Source organism: Hypanus sabinus, unplaced genomic scaffold (assembly GCF_030144855.1).
Source record: "Hypanus sabinus isolate sHypSab1 unplaced genomic scaffold, sHypSab1.hap1 scaffold_1411, whole genome shotgun sequence".
Taxonomy (NCBI): Eukaryota; Metazoa; Chordata; class Chondrichthyes; order Myliobatiformes; family Dasyatidae; genus Hypanus; species Hypanus sabinus.
Genome location: NW_026779484.1, coordinates 1 through 26,291, shown reverse-complemented (window position 1 = coordinate 26,291; position 26,291 = coordinate 1). Strand labels below are relative to the sequence as shown.

Sequence of the window (26,291 nt, the reverse complement as noted above, 5' to 3'; positions counted from 1 at the left end):
AGGGATATAGTCCAGGTAATTCTGGAAGGCGATCTCGGATATTGCTGCGCTTTTGGACAGGATATTTGTGTCTTCGCTGGCCACGGAAGTAGACCTAGTTGATTGGAGTGTGGAAAATGTTGTTCATTTGTTGACGAAAGATAATAGGGATAGTTTTTGGAATTATAGACCAGGGAGTCTTACATCGGTTGTGTGTAAACTACTGGAGGGGATTATTGAAGGAGGAACTTATGAGTATTTGGAGAGATGTAGTCTGGCTGCGGAGAGAAAACATGGCATGTTGTCCTTTATGAGTCAGATTGAATTATTTGAAAATGAAAATAAAACTGACAGATGAATCCGAACAGTCGATGTGGCTGCATTAATTATGGTCAGGAGTTTGATCAGTTCCCTATAGTAGACTCAATCAGAAAGTCAGGAGGCATGGGACCGAGGGAAACCTGGCTACGTTGATTCAGTATTGGCTTCCTAACAGAAGGCAGATGATGTAGTAGATAGAGTGAATTCTGGCTGGAAGATAGAGCGCAGCTGTGTTCCTCATGCAGAGTCGAAATTCTGCTGCAGTTTACAACTCTATTGCGAGTCCGCAGTTACAGTGCTCCAATAAATAGGGCTGAGGAAATAATCGATTTAATCTGATCACACAGCAGCACCTGGATAATTAATGGAATTAAGGGGGACGACGTCAGCAAATCGCTGAGTGATTGACTGCGCCAGCGGGTTTTCTAAACTGACCTGTCACTTACATATTACAGGGCAAATGCTACAATGACTTCAAAGCATCTTTTCCAATGGAGCCCTACAACGAGAAACCAGAATTTCAAAGTGTTCAGCAGCAGCTACTGGTGCTCACTACAAGAACCAGCCGTCCAGAATGGCAATCCGAATTCCCAATTCAAGTACACACCAATTTATCCAAATGCCAATTTACCTCTGAATCGTGGTTTTATCGTATCGGGTGTAGATACGCTCATATTTCGATCCTTTTAACCCTGAATCCACATGGCCGGTGTGGAATCCGTGTCTCCCTCTGAAATCAATAATAAATGAAACATACAAAACTACGCAAACTAAAAACGCAGCGAAGGCAAAGCAATAATCAGGCTCACAGTTGTCTTCCTTCAAGACCATCGCAGGCAATTGGAGAATACAGAATAACCATCCAAATTACTTCAGTGTTGTAAGGACAGAGGGATCGAACAGTATGAACGACTTTCTAGATCGGTCGGTGCTGTGTGACGCTGAAGCTCTAACCCAGATACACAGTCAGACTGCCATAGGAAACTACAGCACAGAAACAGGGTCTCCAGCCCGTCAGGTCAGTGAGGAATTATTTAAATTGCCTACTGCCATCGACCTCACCCGGACCGTGGCCATCCATATCCCTCTCATCCATGTACCTCTCCAAACATCTCTTAAAGATTGGCATCGGAATCTCAATTACCATTTGTGTTGGCAGCTCTGTCTACACTCTGACCACCCTCAGGCAGAAGAATTTCCCCCTCATGTTTCCCTTAAACATTTCACATTTCACTCTTCACCCATGATCGTCAGTTGTATTCTCGCCCGATATCAGTGGAGAAAGCCCGCTTGCATTTACACTCTCTATACGCCTCATAATGTTGTATATCTCTATCAAATCTCCCCTCAGTCTTCTGCCCGCTCGGGAATAAACTGCTAACATGTGTAATATTTCCTTTTAATTAAAAACATTCAGTCCGTCCCGGCATTTGCCGTGTAATTTTTTCCGCATTATTTTAATCATATTTTAATCTTTCTTGCACACACTATTCCAAATTAGGCCCCAATAAAGCCTTAAACAGCAGCAAAATATCGTCCCAACTCCTGTACTCAGTACTTTGGTCTATGACGGCCAATGTGCGAAAAGTTTCTTTTACGACCTTGTGTAACAGTGCCGCAACTTTCGTTGAATTATGGACCTGCATTCACAGATTCGTTTGTTCTATCGTACTCCTCAGTGCCCTATTTCTCATTGTGTCAGACCCACCCTGGCTGGTCCGCCCAAAGGGCAACATCTAACACTTGTCTGATCTAAATCCCATCTGCCATTTTTCAGGCCATTTTTCCATTGGTCCAGATCCCGCCTCATGCTCCGGTAGTCTTCCTCGCTGTCAACTACATCCGTAATGTTGGTGTCATCGGCAAATTTGCTGATCTAATTAACGACATTATTATCGAGATCGTGGATATAGATTACAAGTAACAACGGGCACAGCAACGATTCCTGCGGATCTCCTCTCTCCATTAGCCTCCAATCAGAGAGACAACCATCCATTACCACACTCTAGTTTCCCCAACATAGCCAATGGCTAATCCAATTTACTACTTCATCGTGAAAGCCAAGCGACTGAACCGTCCCGACCATCCTTCCGTGTAAATCTTGCAAATTCCTTGCTGAAGTCCCTGCAGACGCATCCACTGCCTTGCTGTCAACACCATTCCTGGTTACTACGTCCTAAAGCTCTGTGAGATTGGTTAGACATGACCTACTACGCACTGGCCCATACTGACTATCGTTAATGTTCCTGTTTGTCCAGATACTTCCCTTCATACCCCATGACCAGCATAGTCTCAACACCGAGGACAATTCATCATTACATAATACTTGGCAAGTCCCTTCCAAGCAAAGCTATCGCGATCATCCAGCGGTCGGTACTAATATATAAATGGTCTATTGTTTTTTTTTTATTCTCCTGCACTTTATTATCCAACGCATTGAGAGTAGTCTGGAAAAGCAAGGTGTAATTAATTAATAATTAATTTAAATAATTTTAAATAATTAATCGACTTACTTAACTATAGCAAGATACGGTACTCTCGATCAAACAAAACACTACTTAACAGTATCCACGTAATCTCGTAATATAAAACCAGATAAACCAAACAGATTAGCAGAGTTTATGCATATGTAAGCGTGTAAATATAAAACCTCAAACATCTTCAGCTTAGGTGGTAAATGATACAGTCTTACGATGGTATAGGAATGACGTCAGTTCATTTCGCGATATTAAGAGTAGAATTGAGGAGAGAGAGAGAGAGAGGTGATTTGTTTTCCAAGTAAGCTGATGTCGTTGATCGTTCAGTTGCATTCCGAAGTCCTGTTAAAGTTTTGTGATCACACAAAAGAGTACCGCCTTCACGCAGTAAAGTTATCAAAGGTTAAACGCACCGATAACATTCCACCGGCCACCCCTTTCCGACACTGCGATCAAAACCCACCCTTTCCTGGGCACTGAACGTTCATCCAGTGTCTATTTCCTCTGTATTTCTGTTCGTGTCTTCCGTGTGTCTGTGAGAAAAGTGTGAAAAGCAGGCTGACCTTGAATATATCCCAAACATGCTGAACGCCAGCTGCCCATTATATAGCCCCGCCCTTACGTAACCATGGCGACTCACGAGCTGCTCCGTGCTCTCTCTCTCTCTGAATCGATGTACACCAACTCTCTCTCTTTTTAAAGGCACAGTCCATATTGAATACACCTCAGCATCTCGTCACAGCTTTTACAGACAGCGAGGGGTGTCAGCACACTTCTCCACTGATGTGGAAATGCAATTTACTTGTAGTACCAAACTGGCATTTCTGTCTGTAACAAAATGAAACCCGTCTTGTGTCGGAGTGTTTTGCTAATAATGTTCGTGCAACATTATGCTGAGTGATCCTGAGTACCTGACTGCAGACCGCAGTCCCTACACTATGATGGCAGAATATGGCATTAAAGGCAAAACTTTTGGCAGTGCGGAGGATCAGAGGGATCTGGTTCCGAGTCCACAGAACACACAAAGCTGCTACACAGGTTGACTCTGTGGTTAAGTTGGCATATAGTGCATTAGCCTTCACCAATTGTGGGATTGAGTATAAGAGCTGAGTGGCAATGTTGCATCTATATAGGACCCTGGTCCGATCCCACTTGGAGTACTGTGCTCAGTTATAGTTGCCTCACTACAGGAAGGACATGGAAACCGTAGAAGGGGTGCAGAGGAGATTTACAAGGATGTTGTCTGAATTGGGGAGCATGCCTTATGAGAATAGTTTGAGTGAACTCGGCCTTTTCTCCTTGGAGCGATGGAGGATGAGAGGTCGCCTGATAGAGGTGTACAAGATAATGAGAGGCATTGATCGTGTGGACAGTCAGAGGTTTTCCGCTGGGCTGAAATGGCTAGAATGAGAGGGCATAGTTCAAGGTGCTTGGAAGTAATACAGAGGAGATTTCAGGGGTAATTTTTTTTTAACACAGAGAGATGTGAGTGCGTGGAATGAGCTGCCGGCGGCGGTGGTGGAGGCGGAAAAGATAGGGTCTTTTAAGAGACTCCTGGATGGTCACATGCTTTGAAAAAGAGGGCTGTGGGTAAAGCCTAGGTAGTTCTAAGGTAGGGACATGTTCGGCACAGCTCTGAGGGCCGAGAGGCCCATATTGTACTGCAGGTTTTCTATGCTTCTACTCAGACGACGGCCACTGGGTTTTTCCCACCTTCCTTTAATTTGCTATTACTAATCAATCCCAAATGACGATTGGCCACTAGTTGATTGGTCACCGATTGCTCTATTGCCCCTCGGACAGTGAGCCTTATTGAAGTTCCCTCCTCTCCAGATTTCCGATGTCCAGGTTGGCCACTAGTGAAAGCTACCGGACTTACCTCTCAGTGATGACCGTGTCAATACCAGCAACATGACACTGGCAACCGAGTACATTGTCTTAGACATGACACCTGCCAAATCTAATGCCACTCCCCTTCGCACTACATATGGACTGCCGTCTATGTATGCATATTGATCTGTTGTCCCCACATGTTCATTGATCTCTTTCCTTCTCTGCAATGTAAATACTCCAGTTCAAGCCATCTCCTGCGTGTGTGCTTTTATTTGATATGTAGTTACACAGACACAGTGCAGGCTGACATTTGAGTACAGAAGTGATGACCATAAGTTTCTCCATTCCTCCAACCCTGAGACAATTTCAGATCTGGATTCTTTGTTGTTCTCACAGTTCCAGTCCAAGAAATGCATTTGTCTCTTTCACATTTTGCAAGGGGCATGTAAGAAACGGCAAGAAAAAAATACACAGATATAACTGTTACTAAAAATTTTATTTGTGCCTTATTATACAAGTGCCCCAAGTGAACATGTTGTACCTATCTGCACGCAATGCAACAAGGACTGCCCACTTGGAATAACTTTACAATTGACTTAAATTGTTGTGCTCCTGTCAATATTGGAAGTCATTATGGGTGCAGTAATAATTAGGCTGAGTGATGACACCTGATAGCTTTTCAAACATTTGTAGAATGTAGAAAGGCGCCGACCCTATGAGTTAATATATCCAATATAATTTAGGAATTAACCTTCGTACATTGCATAAACAACTGATTAACACATGTGCACAAACTGCATTCCATTCCAACAGTTGCTACATTCTCATGACTCATGTGGTCCTTTCCGTGGATGCAGACTTCTGGGGAGCACGAGCACACTTCAGATTGGCATCATGCACCGCATCCCACATCAGTAGCAGTTCGAAAGGCCGAAAACGGTGCACTAGCAGCAACTCACGGTAATAGCAAGGATTGAAAGATTCACCTTGGGTTGAAGGAACACTGATTCCAGCTGTCCTGAATCCGCTATGGGAGCGTGGGGCTAGTCCAGCCTTGGCCAGACACATCCCCAAAAATACGTCATCAATGGGGAATAGTTCAAGGTCTTGGGCTATGTGGTAAATGATATGAGCTGTATACACAGACATAAGTATCCTCCCTCCACCAGCGTATGGTGGGTACGACTTGATGGTGGTCACTATTTCTGGCACATAATACTTGCTCCACTTCTCGCGAATAGGCCCAACCCCATAAATGAGATGGCCCACAAACAGGTGTTGGAGAACCTTCATGCCTAGCAAGTAATCAACCATGTTATCGGTGTTGACAAAGGCATCATCATCTCCATTGAAGATGAATTTAGCACTGGGGCAATATTCACTGACCCACTGCAGCAACTTGTATTGTTTGAGGGTGAGGTTGAAAAAGGTATCCAAGAAATCCCATTGTAGAACATCTCTGTGTTCTCTGTTTTCCATGGCTAACAGCTGATTCAATTTCCTGTTTTCTTTTTGGTCAGGAGAAACACCAGAGATAAATACTCTCTTAATTAGGACCCCATTGAATTCGCGTTCTTTGCCCCAGGACTTCCTTACCACTTCCCGCCGATCCTGGTTGAAAGGGTCAGATTTGATCACCAGGAGCAGGAAGACATTGTGAGATCCTTCTCGACCACCACATTTGTCTGGGACATTTTCAATCATGTCAAATTCGCGACAGTGTTTATACAACAAGAAGTTTTTAATGTGCTCGTTCTCTTGATGAAATGAAGACAGGTGCAGCAATGTCGTGTTCGCGTGGCACTTTGGCTTGAGCACTGATCTAGTTGCATCAGCTGTAACAACCTTGGGCAGATCTTTGCGATGAACAGTTTCTGCAACATCACCAGTCTCTCGAAGTCGGACATTATCCCAGAACATGAAGAACAATCCCAGAGTAATCAGAACACCCAGCACTACTTTCTCATGGAATCGCCGATGTCTTCTCATATTTCACCTGAAATAGAGAAGAAGTATGGATTAATTCAACGAAAACTTTACATTTACATGATGCTTGAGAACAATGAGAAGTTTAAGCTGTAATGAGGTTCACTAATGCTTTGTAATATTGACCCCCAAAAAGGTGGTGAGGTAAGGGATAGACAGGGCCCTACACGCTGCTGTAAGTTTAGTTGACCTGAAGCATTCCATCCCAGCAGAAAAACAAATCTACCTATAGGATACCATCTCTGTCATTACACTGAAAATCGCATAGTTTCTTTCTGAGCATTAAAGATATATGATTCCAAAGGCTGTATTCCACCTCGCTTCACAGCTCTCATCACTCCTCTCGGGGCATAAACTGAGCTGGGCCAGACATAGAGCAATATAGCACAATGCAGGGATTTTGGCCCCTGATGTTGTACCGTCCTTTTAATCTGCTCCAAGGTCAATTGAACCCTACTTTCTCAAATAGCTGTCCATTTTTCTTTCATCCATTTGTCTATCTAAAAGCCTCTTAAATCTCACTGATACATCTACCCTTATCACTACCCAGGCTGTGCATTCCATACAACCACCATTTTCATTTTGTAAAAAAAATACTACTTCTGACAAACCCCTCTACTTTTCTCTAATCACCTTAACATTAGCAATATAGCACAATGCAGGCAGTTTGGCCCATGATGTCGCACAAACCCTTTAATCTGCTCCAAGATCAATGTATCCCTACTCTGTCAAATAGCTCTCCATTTTTTCTTTGATCCATGTGTCTATCCGAAACCCTGTTCAATCTCACTGATGCATCTACCCTTATCACCACCCAGGCAGTGCATTCCATACACCCACTATTTTCTTAAAAAAAAACTACTTCTGACAATCCCATAAACTTTTCTCTAATCATCTTAACACCATGCCCCATCATATTAGTCATTTCAGACCAAGGAAAATGTTGTTGGCTCTCCATTCTATCTATGCCTCTTAGCAGCTTATACACCTCTATCAAATCACCACTCACAACACATCCCCCCCCCCCACCTTTGCTCTAAAGAGTAAGGTCCCAGCTCACTCATCATTCAGGTTGAGTTCACAGGTTACTGATACTATGGAAGATGATGTATTATTGACCATTGATTAGTAACTGAATATATGGCAGTGCAGGTAAGGTAACGTGTTAGCATAGCTACTGAAAGCATGAGATTTTCAGGGCATTTCAACCTGGTCTATGTATGCCTACAATAGGAGAAACAAAAGGAAGTATACTCAAGGACCTTGGTTTCCTGCTTCTATTTTAACCAGAGAATTGTATTCAAAGTTAAATTAGCAGTGGCCCACCAACCACGCTGCCATCCATTGGTCAAGCCACTTTATGGAAGGCTGCAACTAAGGCATTACTAGTCCCAAAGGCAAGGCGAAATCCACCCAGACATTCAGTAGTAAGCAATTGTGACAAGACAGCGAAGCCATCTTAGGCCTATATCTATTGAAGGAAAACGGCACCAGCATCATCTATGGCAGGAATTTACGCTTCATGAAGAGCAGTGAACCTTGGATTCCAGGAGCCCAGAGAAAGCACAGATAACTGATAGAAGAACTGGGCAGATAGTTAGGATGATCCACAATGTGTATGAGTAAAAGCTTGGATGCCAGGAGCCCTGAAACGACACCAGTGACTGACAGCAGTACGCTGTGTACAAGTAAAACTATTTGCACTGGGATGCAACTTGTGTCATTTAAAAATTATGCAATCCCAGAATAATGCAATCTAAACAGGCCCATCGGCTCAACTGGTCCATACCAACCACAGCATCCTCCCTGCTAGTCCTAGTTGTCTTGTTTGGCCATGTCTCTCCAAGCATCTCCCTTCCATGTACCCGTCCAAATGCCTGTTAATCGTGGCAGATGAACCCAATTCATCCACACCCTCTGGTAGCTTCTTCCGGGTACTCACTATCCTCTGTATACTGAAGTTATCTGCAAGATCACTTTTTAATTTTTTCCCTCCTCCCTTCTATCTGTGACCTCTCATTTTGGACTCTCCAACTCTCCAATAATGACAATCCACCTTATCAATACCCCTTATGATTTTAAACTTCTGAGGTCACCTCTCATTCTCCAATGAAAAAAGGTCCAGCATGGCCAGCCTCACTGTAACCCCGGTCCTCTCGTCCAAAAAAACATCCTCCTAAATCTCTTCTGCACCCTCTCCAATTTGGCGGCGTCTTTCCTATAACAGGGTAACCAAAATTCTAGATAATATTCCAAAAGTGGTCTCAGCAACATGTAACTGCAAATAATGCCCCGCCCCCACACTCTACACCATAACTGTTGAAGGCTGACATGCTAAACGCTTTTTTTCAACATCCTGCCTTACAGTGAACTGACTTGTCAGCGGCTTGCCTTTCAATGTACATTTGAATGTCTATCATCTCACATATAACCATATGACAAACAGCACGGAAACAGGCCATCTTAACCCTTCTAGTCCGTGTCGAATGCTTACCCTCACCTAATCCCACCGATCTGCACTCAGCTCATAACCCCCCATTCCTTTCCTGCCCATATACCTATCCGTTTTTTTAAATGGCAATATCGAACCTGCCTCTACCACTTCTACTGGAACCTTGTTCTACACAGCTACCACTCTCTAAGTAAAGAAGTTCCCCTTCGTGTTACCCCTAAACTTTTACTCCCTGTCTCTCATCTCATGTCCTCTTGTTTGAATCTCCCCTACTCTCAATGGAAAAAGCTTATCCACGTCAAATCTATCTATCCCCCTCATAATTTTAAATACCTCTATCAAATCTCCCCTCAACTTTCAACGCTCCAAAGAATAAAGACCTAACTTGTTCAACCTTTCTCTGTAACTTAGATGCTGAAACCCAGGTAACATTCTAGTAAATCTCCTCTGTACTCTCTCTATTTTGCTGACATCTTTCCTATAATTCGGTGACCAGAACTGCACACAATACGCCAAATTTGGCCTCACGAATGTTTTGCACAATTTTAACATTACATCTCAACTCCTATACTCAATGCTCTGACATATAAAGCCCAGCATATCAAAAGCTTTCTTCACCACCCTAACCACGAGATTCCACCTCCAGGGTACTATGCACCATTATTCCTAGATCACTCTGTTCTACTGCATTCCTCAATACCCTACCATTTATTAAGTATGTTCTATGTTGAATAGTCCTACCAAAGTGCAGCACCTCACACTTATCAGCATTAAACTCCAGCTACCATCGTTCAGCCCACTCTGCTAACTGGCCTAAATCTATCTGTAAACTTTGAAAACCTACTTCATTATCCATAACGGCACCTATCGTACTGTCATCTGCATACTTACTAATAAAATTTACTTTCCTATCATCCAGATCATTAATGTATATGACAAACAACATTAGACCCAGTACAGATCCCTGAGGCACACCACTAGTCACCGGACTCCAACCTGACAAACAGTTATCCACCACTACTCTCTGGCATCTCCCATACAGCCCCTGTTGAATCCATTTTACTACTTCAATATTAATACCTAACGATTGAACCTTCCTAACTAACATTACGTGTGGAATCTTGTCAAAGGCCTTACGGAAGTACATATAGCAAACATCCACAACTTACCCTCGTCAACGTTTTCTTTATCCTCTTCAAAAATTTCAATGATTATCAAACATGACCTTCTACGCACAAATCCATGTTGACTGCTCCTAATCAGACCCTGTCTATCTAGATAATTATATATACCTTATCTAAGAATACTTTCCATTAATTGACCCACCACTGACGTCAAAATTACTGGCCTATAATTTCTAGGTTTACTCTTAGAACCCTTTTTCAACAATGGAACAACATGCGCAATACGCAAATCCCCCGGCACCATCCCCGTTTCTAATGACATTTGAAATATTTCTGTCAGAGCCCCTGCTATTTCTGCACTAATCTCCCTCAAGGTCCTAGCAAATATCCTGTCAGGTTCCAGAGACTTATCCACTTCTATATTCCTTAATAGCGCCAGTACTTCTTCTTTAATCAGCTTAGGGATTTGTAAAGTAACGGTGGTAGCGGGGTAACACACCGACGGGAATAACGTAAATATACCCAGTAGTCATGAAAGTCATCTGATTGATAGGGTTATTTATTTCCAGTAAGTGAACACTAATCTGATGGTGAAATATGTTGCACACTTTTGGACGTGTTTATCTCCAGTTTGTAATCTCCACACAGTTGGTGCCCATCATTGTAATGTCCCCATTGTGGACAAATATTTAAGATTGCTTTATAAAGATTTTGACTCTGAGATCGACGCTGCTCCAGGTAGCCGGGCACAGTTAAATCTGGCGAAAGAGAATGTCCGATGTTCAAAAGAAAAGATCATTCCAAAATCATAACTTTTCACCAGAGTTCAGAAGTCCCATCCTGACTGTGCCTTTTCTATAAGCCCACAGCGATTTCTGCCCTCAGCTGTCACTGGAGTTTATAGTCAGTCAGGAAATTGGTCCCAAAGTACACAATAATTTAATGCGATGACACCACCCGATCAGAACCAGGATGCGGGTCGCGGTTGCTCCCTGGAGCAGATCGATTTGTCGTGAGATACAGTATGTAATCTTTGTCACTGTCTACTGAGTTTCGAAATGAAGCCTGAATCGAACAGCACATCACAACCATTGGCTCGAAGGAGTTTTTGTGTCTTTTAGTTCCTGCGCTGTGGAGCAGGGTCTGGAGTTACGTGCTGATGAGTGTAACGTGCAGACTTCTGTGCGTGTTGTCAACTGAACATTACTCTGATTGTGTTCACTTACTGTTTGGTCCCACGGAATTCCGGTGCTCGGATTCGCTGGTAACAGAATCAGGAACTCAGCGCAGAGTAAACACAGAGACTGTACTAGGTGGGCAACGTTACGATGAGTTCAAAACGCCCACTTGTGCCGGCAGTTTTTCTAGCGTTTCATGTTGTGGTGCGATCCGGAGTCCTCATAACAGGTCTTCATCTGGATCGCGGTCTCCGGACTCAGGGTGTTGTCGCCGTCCTTCCTTTCACCCTTGAGCCAATTAGTCACACCTGCGGATCATTGTGGCTTGTTTGTACTCAAGGAGGCGCACCTGATGCCCATCAGCTGGTAGTTGGATATATGGGGCTCCGAGAATGAGTCTAGTTGGGGTCGTCCTGATCTGAATCTGATTTGTTCTGCTTCCCTGGTAGGTGCTCGTCCCGCGGTTCTGTCCGGTTTGCGTTGCTCGCGCTGTCCATCCCGTTTATCCCGTTTTGACCTCCTCGGCCTGTGTTGCGCTGGTCGCCCTGTTTTCCCTGTGCAGACCCGTGGGTCATGTTTGTCCTGCTGGAGCCGTTCGCCGGGTCTTAGTTCCTGTTCGCCCTGGCTTGGAGTACCCACCGCTAATCAACTAGTTCTGTGAGTCAGCCTCGGAGTCACCCTGGACTTAATCCGCTTCCTATCCACAAGTATCTGTCAGTGATATTTAAAATTAAACTTTGAGTTAAATCTCACTGTTGATAACAATGTCGATGTGCACTGTATTGTGCTCCTCCGGTACCTATTAATACCGCCATTAATTGTATACCCGTGGTCTTCTTCTGCCGTTGCCCATTCAGTTCAATGTTCGACAAGTTACGCGTCCAGCGATGCCTCTCTGCACAGTGCAGTAGTTCGTGATTATTTGAGTTACTGTCGTCTTCCTGGCAGATTGAGTCAGTCCCGCCTTTCTCCACTAATCTCTCATCACCAAGACGATTTTCTCTCTCAGAAATGCCGCTACCTGATTTTTTTTTCCCCCAGCACCATTCTCTGCAAACTGAGACTGTTGATTTTGACAATCCCAAGAGTTCAGCAATTCCTGCGATATTCGAACTGAACCTTCTGGCACCAGTAAACATTCCACTCTCAAAATCACTGAGATCATATTTCTTCTCCATGGTGATGTTTGTTTGGAGACAGAACGAACCTTGTACCAAGAAATAGGACAGGCAGAGACCCGCTGATAAAGCTGTGGGTTTAGTTAATGATTATCAGCAGGAGCTGACTGAACATTAACAAGGTAAGAAGCCGTATATACTGAAATATAAGCATCACAAAGGCAGTCAGCCATATTTATGAACACGAATGTGATTGATAATGTTGATCGACATTAGAAATGTAGCAATTCGCTTTTAAGTGAATTAATAATTCCTTTCGTCTAATTGAATGCATCGACTTCCTGTGCAATTCCCGCGGGAAACCGAGGCAGTTGACAGTGTTATTGGAAACGCCGTACTTTCAACCCAGCTCCGAATCATCAGCAAAGGCTCGGGAGGTGCGAGCTTCCCGCATCTCGGAACTGTCCCCGGGCTACTGCTTGCAACGGCAGGAAAACGATCCGTCCACACTCGGGGCTTTACCGATCCCTGGCTGAGGTAACTGAAGATTCGTTTTGTTTATTCCTTCACTGGCGGGATAGACACTATCTGTCCATCCTAGACGGCATTTCAGTTGGTGGTCAAAAGCATTGAACCACCAACATTGGAGATTACAGCCGGGGCGGGGTGTGGTCGTGGGGAATGCGGTGTGAGGAGTTGATGGTTTCATTATATGGTCGGTTGGTGAGACCTGTTGTGGATCACCGTCTGCAGTGTTGTTTCCTTTCTGTCAGATGTGAGTGGGTAGGTGGGAAATCCAAAGAACTTTTACCAGACAGATACCTGCCCCCGTGAGTTTTTCTATGAGGAATCTATAGTGATCTTGACTTGTGGTGTTGCATAAAACAGGGAAGACATGTTTGTATGCAGTACAGTTTTTTTTTAAATAAAAATGCACTCGATTGTATCCGCGGATATTTAATTTCATTGGTATCCCGCATTCACCATGAATGATGATCTTGGCTCATCAATCCTGCCTCTCACCTGTAACATCTCACTCATTTGTGTATCAATGGCCACTACACTGTAGGATTACAATATTAGCTGAAAGTCTCTCCTTCTCCTGAGTTCTTCCTGCCACACCCTGGGCTCGTAGCTTGTAACTCTTACCTGACCAGGTGTTGCATTACATTAAACCTCTGGTAGTTCTAACTAACAGAAAAAAACGATTCCTGGCAAACCCAATGAGATAAAAGGTGCAAGATGACACTTCACAATGAATACAAACGTTAGAGAAAACTTTACTGATATACTGTACGTCATTGAGGTGGGTACACACGGGCGGGAGAGAGGTTGCACAAGATGTGAGTGAATGAGGAGATGGAACCATGTGTGTGAGGGATCAAGGACAGTCACTGGTGGTCATTCAGCAATACATGGGCACTGAATAATACGATAGAAAAAGAACCTAAAATGACAAACCCAGATCATTGGCTGCGCTTCGGCAAGTCGGAACAGTGGCATGGATCTAACAAAAATAAACACAACGATGGCGACCCAGAATGAGAGGCCGTGAGAGATCTGGATCTCACTGCCTTGTCTGAACGGGTGAAAGATGGATCTACTCAGACAGACGGAGCAGTGTCCCGAAGGTGCGGTTACTCGGTTTAACTTCTCTGTCTGCAAGAACACAACAGGTGGAAGGGCCGCTTCCCGCGCCCTGGAATGATGTAAAACAATTGTAGACACCGGCTATCGATCCAGGTGAAGGTTTGACCGATGCGGGGCCGGGTGAGGAAGGTAAAGTTCCCGGGATAAACCTCAGTGGATGAGTGGAGTCTCGGCATCACCACCTCATCACGCTCCCAGGACCAGGGCAAGAGGGGCTGAGCGGGGGCTCATCTCAGTCGGTATGTTGTGAAGGTCCCACATCACAGACCGACCCCGGCAGGTTATGTCCAGCAAGCGCAGAGAGGCCGCCGGATCGGGGAAGTTAACTGGGTGCATTACCTTACATCAGACGTCCACACTCGGGACCGGTCTCAGTACTCACCGATGAGAACTTGTTTTCACGCCCGGACAGTGAACCCTCCCCCGGATTCCCGACACTGGGGGTGATGGTCGTCTCCTAATCCGGATCCTACAGACGATCCGCCGCCGCCGCCGACCCACTTCAACACAGAACTGAAGGGAAGTCAGGACTGTAATTTATGTCATCAGAGCTGGGGGCGGAGCCTCGGAAACAAGGCCGATCTGCGGTAAAATGGGAGCAGGAATAGGTTCACGTGATTTACACGTACATGTACGTCCACGATATTTTGCAAAATGTTGCAATTTTCGCTGTCAGCTGAGATTCTAACAATAAAACTTTCTTAAGAATATGCGAATATATCACAGATCTTGTAGCTATGTTTAGATTATGATGAGATCTGAAGGATTATTCTAAAGTGGACTGTTCCTTTAAACGAGAGAGTGAGAGGGAGCGAATAGCGTGTGCTCATTTTGCAGCAGAGAGACAGAAAGTCTGTGAGTTGTCTTGGAAACTGAAAGGCGGAACTATGTGATGGACAGTTCGTGTTCACCACTTGGAGATATATACAAGGTCGTTGACTTTTTAATCAGACACACTCCTGAGACACACAGGACACACCACAGGAGACACACGACTCCTGAGGCAAGGAGGACACTGGTGAGCTTTTTGCGCACACGACGATGGTGGGGTTTTTGCTCGCAGTGTGGACAAAGGGGTGGCCGGTGGGGAGATATCGGTGTGTTTAACCCTGGTCTGGGGTTGATAATTCCGCCGCAGAAAACGGCATCCCCTTTTCTGTGGCCACAAGTTGGTAACTTTTAAATAAGTTTCGGAAGGAAGGAGGACGACGTGGAGGATCCGCACCGGCATTGGAAGACAAACCAACACTCTAACTCTCTCTCTCCAACTCTGCTCAAACCAAATTCAGGAACTGAACTGATTACTTACCATCCCACCGTGAGACTGTATCACCCAATCACCTGAGCTGTTGGATGATGCTAAGAGGGATTTACTGTTGAAAATTGTTCGTAAGTTAAAGATTAATGAGACCACTCGCATGAGGAAGACTCAGATACTGCTAAGTCTGAGATATAGAGATATAGCACAGCATTTTCTAGCCAAGGGGACATTTGAAGACGAGGTGTGGGAAATGTTTGCTGAAGGTAAAGTACTCACTAAGACTGAGGTTCACCCTCAGTTAGCAAAACAGAAGTATGTGTGAGATGAAACTTAAACAGCTCGAGGCTGAAGAGGCAGAAAAACAGAGACAGTTCGAGAGGGTGATGTGGGAGCGGCAGGATCAAGCGTCAGGACAGGGTAAGGAGCTGGTGGTACCGTTTAATGTCAGCAAAGAAGCTAAGTTAGTACCACCATTTGATGAAGCTCAGGTCGACCGGTATTTCCTACATTTCGAAAAGGTGGCCCGGAGTCGGAAATGGCCGAGGGATCAGTGGGCTGTCATGTTACAAAGTGTGTTGAAGGGGAAGGCTCAGCAGTCGTATTCTGCCCTGACCCTTGAACAGTCAAAGAATTATGATACAATGAAAGATACAGTGCTTCAAGTCCAAGAGTTGGTTCTGGAGGCGTATAGACCAAAGTTCAGAGATTTAAGAAACTCCGGGAACCAAACTTATGTGGAGTTTGCCCATGAGAAACAGCTGTACTTCAGTCGCTGGTATACCTCGGAAGCGGTAACTGAGGGTTTGGATTGCTTGAGAGAGCTGGTTGTGATTGAAGACTTTAAGAAGTGCGTTCCGATGATGAAAGGGCATACCGAGATGAAAAGGATGCCGCTAACTTGCGGGAGTCTGCTAGGTTAGCAGACGGGGTTGTTTTAACCCACAAGGTTGAATTTACTTTTGGCTGAGAGTTTCCCAGAGAGTAACTGGGAGGATCAGGGAAAACTGGAATTTGAAACTGCGAGTAGTATTGAAAGCCGAGAAGAGGCTGCCGTCCCGATTGCCTGTGAAATACCTGTGAATTTCCAGGGTGTTGAACCTTGTGTTGAAATTCGGTTAAAGTCTGAGGTGTCTTACTTGATTAAAAAGGAATGCAGTATCTTTGAGCCAGATGGACTTGGTTCAGTGAATAAAAGTTTAACCTAGGAGCCAGTGTAAATTGAGGAATCCCAGTTATTTGTGTTGGACGGTGTTCTAAAAGTTGGTGATGTGAATTTTATTGGAAATATGGAGAAATGTGTTGTTTCTGGATTTTTGAATACAGAACTTGGGAAGTTTGGACTGGTTTCGCGACCTTTGCCCCTGCTTGCCGGCCAATGGCCTGTAAATGTATGTGAATATGTATTGAGGCTACGATTAATATCTCTTTTTTTTCGCAGGTGCCTGAAACAATTCGCCGGTGCAAGTAAATATTGAGTTTAATTGACAACACAACGAACCAAGATGAGGTGTAATTAGAGGGTTTCTGACGCATAGTTTTAGGAAAGGTAGAGATCTTTGCTTCAGCATTTGGTTAATTGAACTAAGAAGACAGGAATGTGGGGGACAATTCTGCCTTAATTCAGCAAAGGAACCATCTGCTCAGACACTTTCAACAACGGGAAGTGAGGCTGCGCGTGTTGAACTAAAGAACCAAACAGGGAGATTGTTTGTAGCCCTGCGAGCAAATGCCTTTTAGTGAATGAGGGAGGATCTCTTGCAACGTTTGTAAACTTACACTCTCTTGCTCAGATCACACTCAAAGGTGCATCGATTCGCAGTTAAATACAAATAACAATCTCAGAAGCACATAATCAAATGTAACATTTTAGTGGAATGCTCAGCTTCAGAGACGCTTAGTCACTCGGGCACTGCAAGCATTAAAAATCACGAGTGCTCTAGGTGAGAGTCGAACTCACAGCCTCGGCATTTCTCCGCCGCGTACTGGCGTATAAGTACCGCGCGCTAACCGATTGCGCCACCAGAGCCCAGTGCTGCAAAGGCACATAAGGAAAGAAAATTTAGGAAAAAATTACAGATATAGAGCCTAAAAACATACAGCACGTGAAAAGGCCATTCGGCACACAATGTATTGCCATACTAGCTAAAAAGCAGATCAAAGGCACTCAAACTCTAATCCCTCCTTCCGACCCTGTCCATATCCCTCAACCTTCCTTACATCCATGTGCATATTGAGTCAGCAAATGTGCACATCAAATACCACCTATAAATTTGCTGATAATGCAAACATTGTTGGTCGAATCTCAGATGGAGTCGAGACAGCGAACGGGGGCGAGATATGTCAACTAGTTGAGTGGTGTCGCAGCGACAACCTTGCAATGAATGTCAGTAAGACGAAAGAGCTCATTGTGTACTTCAGGAAGGAGAGAGATACCAATCCTCACAGAGGGATCCGAAGTGGAGAGAGGGAGCAGTTTTTCAGGTTCCTTGGTGTTAAGATCTCTGAGGAATTAACCTGGTCCCGACATATCGATGCAGTTATGAGGAAGGCAAGACAGCGGCTATCCAGTACTTCATTAGGAGATTAATGAATGAACTCAAAAAACTGCTGGAGAGCATTCTGACAGGCTACAGCATTGTCTGGTATGGTGGGGGGGGGGGGGGGTGTTACTACGATACCGGAAGGGAAGATGGGGAGATGGGGAGCCTTATGATCATGCGGATGTAAGCAGAGAGCTACGGATGGTGGAGAACAAGTGAGCACTCGGTACTCAGTAGGCGAACTTTTCATGAGCAATGGTGGCAGGCGACAATTACAGTCTGAGTATTAAAGGAACAGCGGCATCTCACCATTCTCCGGCGGAAAGCAGAGACGAGACTTGGATGGCAGTGTCGCAAGGACTGGGCGGTGGAACGAACCCAGGTGCTGAAAACTGGCGCGGTGGCCGAGTCGGGAGGCGTTACCGTCGTAGCGAGCGTGGAATGGGTGCCAAGGAACTTTACCCGGAGTCTTGGTTTCAGTACAGAATTCAGAAACGATGCTAGACTTAGAACTGATAGTCCTAAGAGCCATGGGGTGAGGTTACTCGTACACGGGTCGACCAACGAACTGGCAGCTCCTAGTTGTGATCACAGGGTTTTTAAACTGCATTTGCTGATGGAAAGCAGGTGTTTGTAGTTAGTCGAACCTGGAAATGATTGGTAACTAAACGAGGTGATTAAGGCCCAATTCCTGAACCAGGTGCTGGAAGGGACCATGACAGGCAGCCTTTGTTATTTTGGAAAAATGACACTGGAGCTCTTCCTGGTTGGGAACTGATCGGTACTTGAAGTTAATCTTCATCCGCTCTTGAATCTTTCTTTGTACGCTGTTACTCTGTATGTCCAGATGCTGAAAACTTGAATTCTCATTATAGTTGATTTTCTGCTCGCAGTGGTTCAATTTCTCATCCAGATCATGTGAACCTTGACTTACCCTTTGTACTGTAGGTCCCTCCAATAATATATCATCAATGCCGTTACATCTGGGGCACCAAGTGAGAGATTGCTAGTTACCGACCCGCTGGCTAATGGATCATGACATTCAGTCTGCCTTGGTAAATCGCTCCAGTAAGACTGAGAAAATGATCATTTCCAAACTGCACAAGTGTTTCTCATTGATAATCTGCTTCTGAATTCCTCTCCATCAAATTCGCAATATTGACACAGCAGCATATAGTTAGAGGGACAAACAGACAAAAACAGACAGCAGAGGACAGGGAGCCAGACAGACGAATAGATAGATAGATAGATAGAGAGAGAGATAGATAGATAGATAGATAGATAGATAGATAGATAGATAGATAGATAGATAGATAGATAGATAGATAGAAAGAAAGAAAGAAAGAAAGAAAGAAAGAAAGAAAGAAAGAAAGAAAGAAAGAAAGAAAGAAAGAAAGAAAGAAAGAAAGAAAGAAAGAAAGAAAGAAACACAGAGACAGTTATCAGTTTTTGCTCACAGTGTGGATAAAGGGGTGACCGGTGGAACGCTATCGATGTGTTCAACCCTGGCCTGGGTTGAGAGCGTTACCGTGGAAGATTGGCATTCTGCTTCCTGTGGTCACGAGTAGGTGATTTTTAAATAAGTTTCGGGAACAGGAGGACGACGTGGAGGATCGGCATCGCCATTGGAAGACAAACCAACACTCCAACTCTCTCTCTCCAACTCTACTCAAACCAGATTCCAGAACTAAACTGATAACTTACCATCCCACCGTGAGACTGTATCACCCAGTCACCTGAGCTGGGGAAGCTTGGGAACCTTATTCACACACACATACACACACACACACACACACAGACACACACACACACACACACACACACACACACACACACACACACACACACACACACACACACACACACACACACACACACACACACACACACACACACACACACATATATATAGCCCATTCATGCCAGAGTCGGAAATGGCCGAGGGATCAGAGGGCTGTCATGTTACAAAGTGTGTTGAAGGGAAAGGCTCAGCAGGCGTATTCTGCCCTAACACTTGAACAGTCAAAGAATTATGATACAGTGAAACACGGAGTGCTTAATGTCCATGAGTTGGTTCCGGAGGCATATAAACAAATTTCAGAGATTTAACGAAGTCCGGGAGCCAAACTTATATGGAGTTTGCCCATGAGAAACAGGTGTACCTCAAGGGCTGGTATAGCTCGAAGGGGTAACTGAGGGTTTGGGCAGCTTGAAAGAGCTGGTTGTGACTGAAGACTTTAAGAGGTGTGTTCCCGATGATGTAAGGGCATACCGAGATGGAAAGGATGCCACTACCTTGGTTTACTCCGGATGGGAGTTTCCCAGAGAGTAACTGGGAGAGTCGGGGGAACCTGGAATTTGAAACTGCGACTGGTATTGAAAGCTTAGAAGAGGCAGCTGTCCCGATTGCTGTATTCAGTTTGTTGATGCACCTGTGAATTTCCAGGGTGTTGAACCTTGTGTTAAAACTCAGTTAAGGTCTGAGGTGTCTGACTCGGTTAAAAAGGAATGCAGTATTTTTGAGCCAGATGGACTTGGTTCGGTAAATAAAGGGTTAAACTTGGTGCCAGTGGAAATTGAGGATTTTCAGTTATTTGTGTTAGACGGTGTTCTAAAAGTTGGTGATGAGATGAAAGTTGGTGATGTGAATCTTAATAGAAATATGTAGAAAGAAGCTGTTTCTGAATTTTTGAATAAAGAATTTGGGAAGTTTGGACTGGCTTCGCGACTTTTAATGCTGCTTGCTGGTCAAAGGACTGTAAAAGTCTGTGAAATTCTGTTGAATTTTGTTTTCGCAGTAGGAAGTAAACACCTTCAAGGTTGTGGAGTTGTTTTCTCGATTGCAATGAGAAGAGAAAGGATTGTTTTGGTTTTGAGAGACCACCTGACTGGGTTACTGTAGACACGAGACAAGCTAAAAGTCGAAAGTACAGAATGTATGGGCTGTTTTGAATTTTTCTAATGTAAATGTGGTCTTCGCAAGCTTAGTGATGGTAGTGAGTTTGGTAAATATTAGGCTGGCACCTATCCAGGGTGAAGATTATTCAACAATACAGCTAACAAGCGAGCTTGTGTCTGACGACACACGCACAGATACTGATGTGAACCGCACATGCGCAGTGACCCGAAGCATGTCTACAGAAGCTGCTGACGCAGTTCGCAAAGACAGTGCTTTAATTTATGAGAATTTGTCAGAGACTTTTCTGCCTTCCATGTTGCATCAGGATCTGGGTAGTAAGGAGGGTGAGAAAGGTTTGCCCTTGTCCAGGTATGAATTTATAGCGGAACCAAGTCGAGACTCTGAAATTGCTGCGTTGAGGGAGACAGCTCTCACAGGAGAGGAGGTTCAGAGAGAGTCAGTAGGATATGATCTGAAGGATGGGGTGTTAATGAGGAAGTGGAGATCACCTACTGTGCCTGCAAGTGTGGATTGGATCATTGAACATCAAGTTGTGGTCCCGAAAATTTACAGGGCTGAGATTTTAAACATGGCTCATAGTATGCCTTTAGATGGACACCGGAGTGAGGAAGACAGCAAACAGGGTAATGCAGGAATTCTACTGGCCTAATTTAAGGAAGGATGTGGTGAATTTTTGCAGGACTTGCCATACCTGACAGGTTGCGGGAAAACCTAATCAGGTGATCCCACCGTCACCACTTAGACCAATACCTGCTTTTGGTGAATCTTTTTCTAGGGTCATAGTGGATTGTGTTGTCCCATTGCCAAGGACTGCAGCTGGTTATGAGGATTTGTTAACCATCATGTGTGCAATATCTCGGTTCCATGAAGCGGTGCCTCTCTGGAACGTCAAGGCCAAGACTGTGGTAAAAACACATCAAATTTTTCACACTGGTATGTCTACCTAAAGAAATCCAATCTGAAGTAACTTTACTTCGAAAACATTCCAGGGGATAGTTAAATAATTGAGAGCTAAGCGCATTGTGTCACCTTTGACCCTACTCAGAGAGCAATGGTCAGATCAGAATGTGAGTAGGAGCGTTCTTCGTTATGTTTCGGAATTAAGAGACAGACTTAACAAGGCTTGTGACCTTGCAAAGCACAATTTACAGCACTCTCTGTTAAACATGAAACAGTGGTATGACAGAAGAGCGAGGGAGCAGAGATATCGTGCTGGAGAAAGGGTCCTGATGCTGTTCACTCTTCTTACCAAGCGAGATTTAGTGGACCATATGAAATAATTAGGAAAATCGATTCTTTAAATTCTGTTATTAGGACTCCTGACCGGTGAAAGGCTACCCAGCTCGTCCACGCAAATATGACCAAACGTTATCATGACCCGACCCTGCACCAGTGAGTACCTTTATGACAACGGAGGAGATTGTGGTGTCTGGTACTGGGATACCAGAGCTCCATGTAGTCTCCACAAGACTCAGAAATTCTGATGTTTTGAAAAAGCTTGATGGAAAGACTCAGCATTTGCAGGCAAATCAACGAAAACAACTGAAGAGTTTAATTAACAAGTGTAAAGATTTATTCCCTGACATTCCAAGACCATGTATGGCTGCGGTGCATGACGTAATTGTAGATGATCCCATTAAGCAGCACCCTTACACAATGAACCAAGACAAAATATAAAATGGTTGAACAAGAAATTGAACACATGTTAACAGTCGGCATAATTAGGCCATCCACTTCAGACTAGGCGTCACCGTGCGTGATTGTCCCTGCGTCGGATGGGAGTATGAGATTCCATACTGATTGCAGAAAAGTTAAATCAGTAACTAAGGCAGATGCTTATCCCATCCCGAGAGTGAATGACTGTATTGACAGAGTGTGGAAGGCTAAATACCTTACAAAGTTTGACCTGTTGAAAGGTCACTGGTGTGTTCCTTTAACAGAAATGGTTAAAGGAATATCTGCATTTGTGACACCATCTGGATTGTATGAGTACAATGTTTTACCATTTGGGATGAAATATGCTCCAGGGACTTTCCAAAGGATAATGAATTCAGTGATTCAGGGTTTAGAGAATACAGCGGCTTATATTGATGACTTGGTTGTATGGAATGACAACTGGGAGGAGCATATCACAGCAGTAGAGAAACTGTTTGAACGTCTGTCCAAGGCAAATCTCACTGTAAATCTTGCTAAAAGTGAATTTGGCCATGCCACTATCACGTAGCTTGGCTATGTAGCAGGCCAGGGCCAACTGGCAACTGTGCAGGCCAAGGTTCAGGCTATTGCTGAGGTTCCCGATCCAACGGGCAAGAAACCATTACAGACGTTTTTTTACGAATGGTTGGGTGTTACCGTAAGTTTTGTAAGAAATTCGCAGACATTGCTCTCCCTCTAACGAAACTCCAGGGGAAGAGCGAAAGATTTGTGTGGAATGACCTCTGCCAAGAGGAATTTGACCACGTGGAAACCATTCTGTGTAATATAAGTGGATTGTAATACACGTCAGCTGTCATTGTTTATTCCATCACTCAAAACTCCCGGAATGACTGGAATGAACGAAAGAAAAGAATGAACGAGTATTCCTCTTTCATAAAGAAGTGTTCTCCATTTCACCTGCCAGAACAAACTCCTTCCCTCAATTTCAGAAGTGAATGTGCTCCGTCAAATGTTACAAAATAAATCGACTTCAGAATGAATGCCGACTTTAAAAGCAACACTGATATAAAAATATCCTATTTAAATAGCTGAACCCAGGTATCATGGAAAATAACATGGAAAATTCACATCATATTTTATTTAAAATAAACAGATTGCAATATCTCTTAAGGAGTTAAATTTCTGACACGGGGACAGTGAGTAAAACTAGTTTAACGAAATTGTTTGTGCAGTTGGTTGTCAATAATGTCCCTGACGTGATAGCCACGCTAATTGCCTCAAAGGAATTGTTCTCACCTCAATAAAAGTCTGCTAAACAGATCACCAGTCAACCTGAGCAGCTGAAACGCTCCGTACAACTGAACGCTGCTTCTGACGGAATATGGGATATCCGGCGATTTACTACATCGCGGCCGTTTTCTATCCCACACTTGTGGCGGTTGGTGTCCCCGGTAAGATGCCGGAATTGGTCACTTTATGTATGGTGCCGTCGTTACTCTGCTGCGGTATCCGCACTGTTACTGAGCACAGATGCTACCGTCGGCTGAATAGTGTTTCCAGAATGGAGGATTCAGGAATCTAATGGTTTCATTTCCATTTTCCATACTATGATAGCAGTGTTTTCTTCTTTTATCAATTAAGTTATTGTCGATATTGTCGTTGTTTCATAATTTCACCTCGCTCGGCTTTCTGACGTGACGCTGGTCTCTGCTTTACTAGTTCCGAGTATCTATCAGTGCAGACAATTCGATCTTATAACAACGTGTCAGCTTATTTAAAAGATGGTCCCGTCTATTTCAAACACATAGGACTGTTCTTCTGTGGGTCAATAAATGAGAACTCGTGCTTTATGTCACCGCTACAAATAATACCGTCAACTGTTTCACCTCTAATAATGGAAGTGGTGTTGGTTACAGGAACGATCGACTGCTCACCGGTACGTGAGTCGTGGAACTCGGATGCCTCACTCTAAACTGTGGGAAGGTCGCCAATCCACTGACACTCACATCCGTCATTGTCCTCCAGCCGGGGTGCAGCGACCGAGACCGCACACACTGGATTCCCGCTTTCCACTTCCAAACAGACCATACCCGACATAGCATCGGTAGATTGGGGGCATTTAGGGAGCTGACCGTATTTCTATTATGTCTCCAAATTTCTTGTAGTCAATTTAGCAGCGATTGCGATCCTATCTCGGGGAAAATGCGGACTCTCCAAATGCATCATCCGTTACCTGGTTGGAATGGCGACAGCGGATCTGATAGTGGTTATCGTGTTTGCTTTAGTGGAACAGACCAACAATATCTACATTTATTCCAGATCCCTGCTCATCACTCCGGTATGCGCTCTGACACTTGTATTTCGGGTTGCAGCGACAGACTGTTCTGTTTGGTTCACGGTCAGTTTTACCTTCGATCGCTTCATCGCAATATGTTGCCGAAAGCTACGGGAGCGATACTGCACCGAAAGAACAGCAACAGTGGTTATCGTGACCGTGGTTATAGTGAGCTGCGGGAAAAGTGTCCCGATTTACTTTGCCCTTGAACCTTACGTCATTATTGACAACACGCCGTGGCGGTGCACCGGCACATATGAATACGCTACTTCACCCATGTGGAGAGGGTACCAATTACTGGAGAGTATTTTAACACCATTGCTACCAATCGGATTAATTCTAGTGTTTAACGGGTTAACCATACAGCATATCGTTGTGGCAAATAGAGTCCGCAGAAGGCTTCTGCACAGCAGCGACAATCAGAAAGATGCCGAGGTGGGAAAACGCAGAAAATCAATATTTTTGTTGTTTTCTATATCAACTAATTTCATATTATTTTGGATGCCCTATGTAGCCCATTCCCTAAAATGGCAAGTGCAAAACTATTTTTACGAGGACAGATATTTGAGTTCCCCGGTATACATCCTACAGCAATTTGGGTTCATGTTGCAAATTCTCAGCATGTGCACCAATACTTGTATCTATACACTGACACAGAGGAAATTCAGAGAAGAGCTGAGGAATGGAATGAAGTATGTGTTTACATTAAATGGCCATCTGTGTAGATAACGCCCGCGTCTAATGGCAATTCAGCGGAGTTTTCAGATAAAGCCGGGTTACAATGAATAGGTTTGGCAAATATGTCATTAATTCAAACAATCATATGCCTGGACATCCTGAAAATGCAGAACTGGCGGAAGATTGCTGACTTCATACAGTTCAGGTAGGTAGCAATACAAAGGCACAATGCTGTTGGTTCAATGGTCACTTTGGTTGAAGTACGGTCCAATCTGTCACAAACACTCGACTGTCACAAGGGCAGGGATGACTTCAGGACTTTCCGGGTTTTAGATGTTTCAAAATGGAGAGGGTCGGGTAACAGTGTAAAGGGAGTTCGGTGGGAAACCAGGGACAGTATCGCAGCTGCAGAAAGGGAGGACAATGTGGAGCGTTCCTTTGTTAATAGACTGGGAGACGGACACAGAAACATGAAGGACGCGATCTGCCTAATTGGAATACTCTGTACAGCCGTCAAGCAGTTTAACAAAAGAAGAACTGCAGCGGGAACAGCGAGGAACCAATCGGGAAGCAGAATTTGGACATGAGCAATGTTAATGGAACGGAAAACTGAAACTTCCCTAGTATTCTTTGGCACCTGTCTGGGGTAAAATGTTTAGGTATGGCATAATTTCTCAGTTGTGTCCAGGAAGGATTCATGTCACTATATGCCGACAGGTGGACTTGCGAACAGTCCATACCGGATCTAATATTAGAAAAGGAAACTGGTCGGGTGACAGATCT

General features: G+C 44.3%; 1 protein-coding gene and 1 non-coding gene across 2 annotated transcripts; both read right to left on the bottom strand.

Annotated features, from left to right (window-relative positions):
- Positions 1–5,441: 5,441 nt before the first annotated feature.
- LOC132386949 (N-acetyllactosaminide beta-1,3-N-acetylglucosaminyltransferase 3-like) lies at positions 5,442–6,599 on the bottom strand. The gene has a single exon (XM_059959307.1). It carries the CDS (start codon positions 6,597–6,599, stop codon positions 5,442–5,444), a length of 1,158 nt encoding a protein of 385 aa, XP_059815290.1.
- Positions 6,600–17,311: 10,712 nt separating this feature from the next.
- Positions 17,312–17,405, bottom strand: trnai-uau (transfer RNA isoleucine (anticodon UAU)). Its single transcript has 2 exons — positions 17,368–17,405; positions 17,312–17,347 (listed from the first exon to the last, which is right to left on the bottom strand). It is a non-coding gene; the product is annotated as a tRNA-Ile (tRNA).
- Between the last annotated feature and the right edge of the window lie 8,886 nt (positions 17,406–26,291).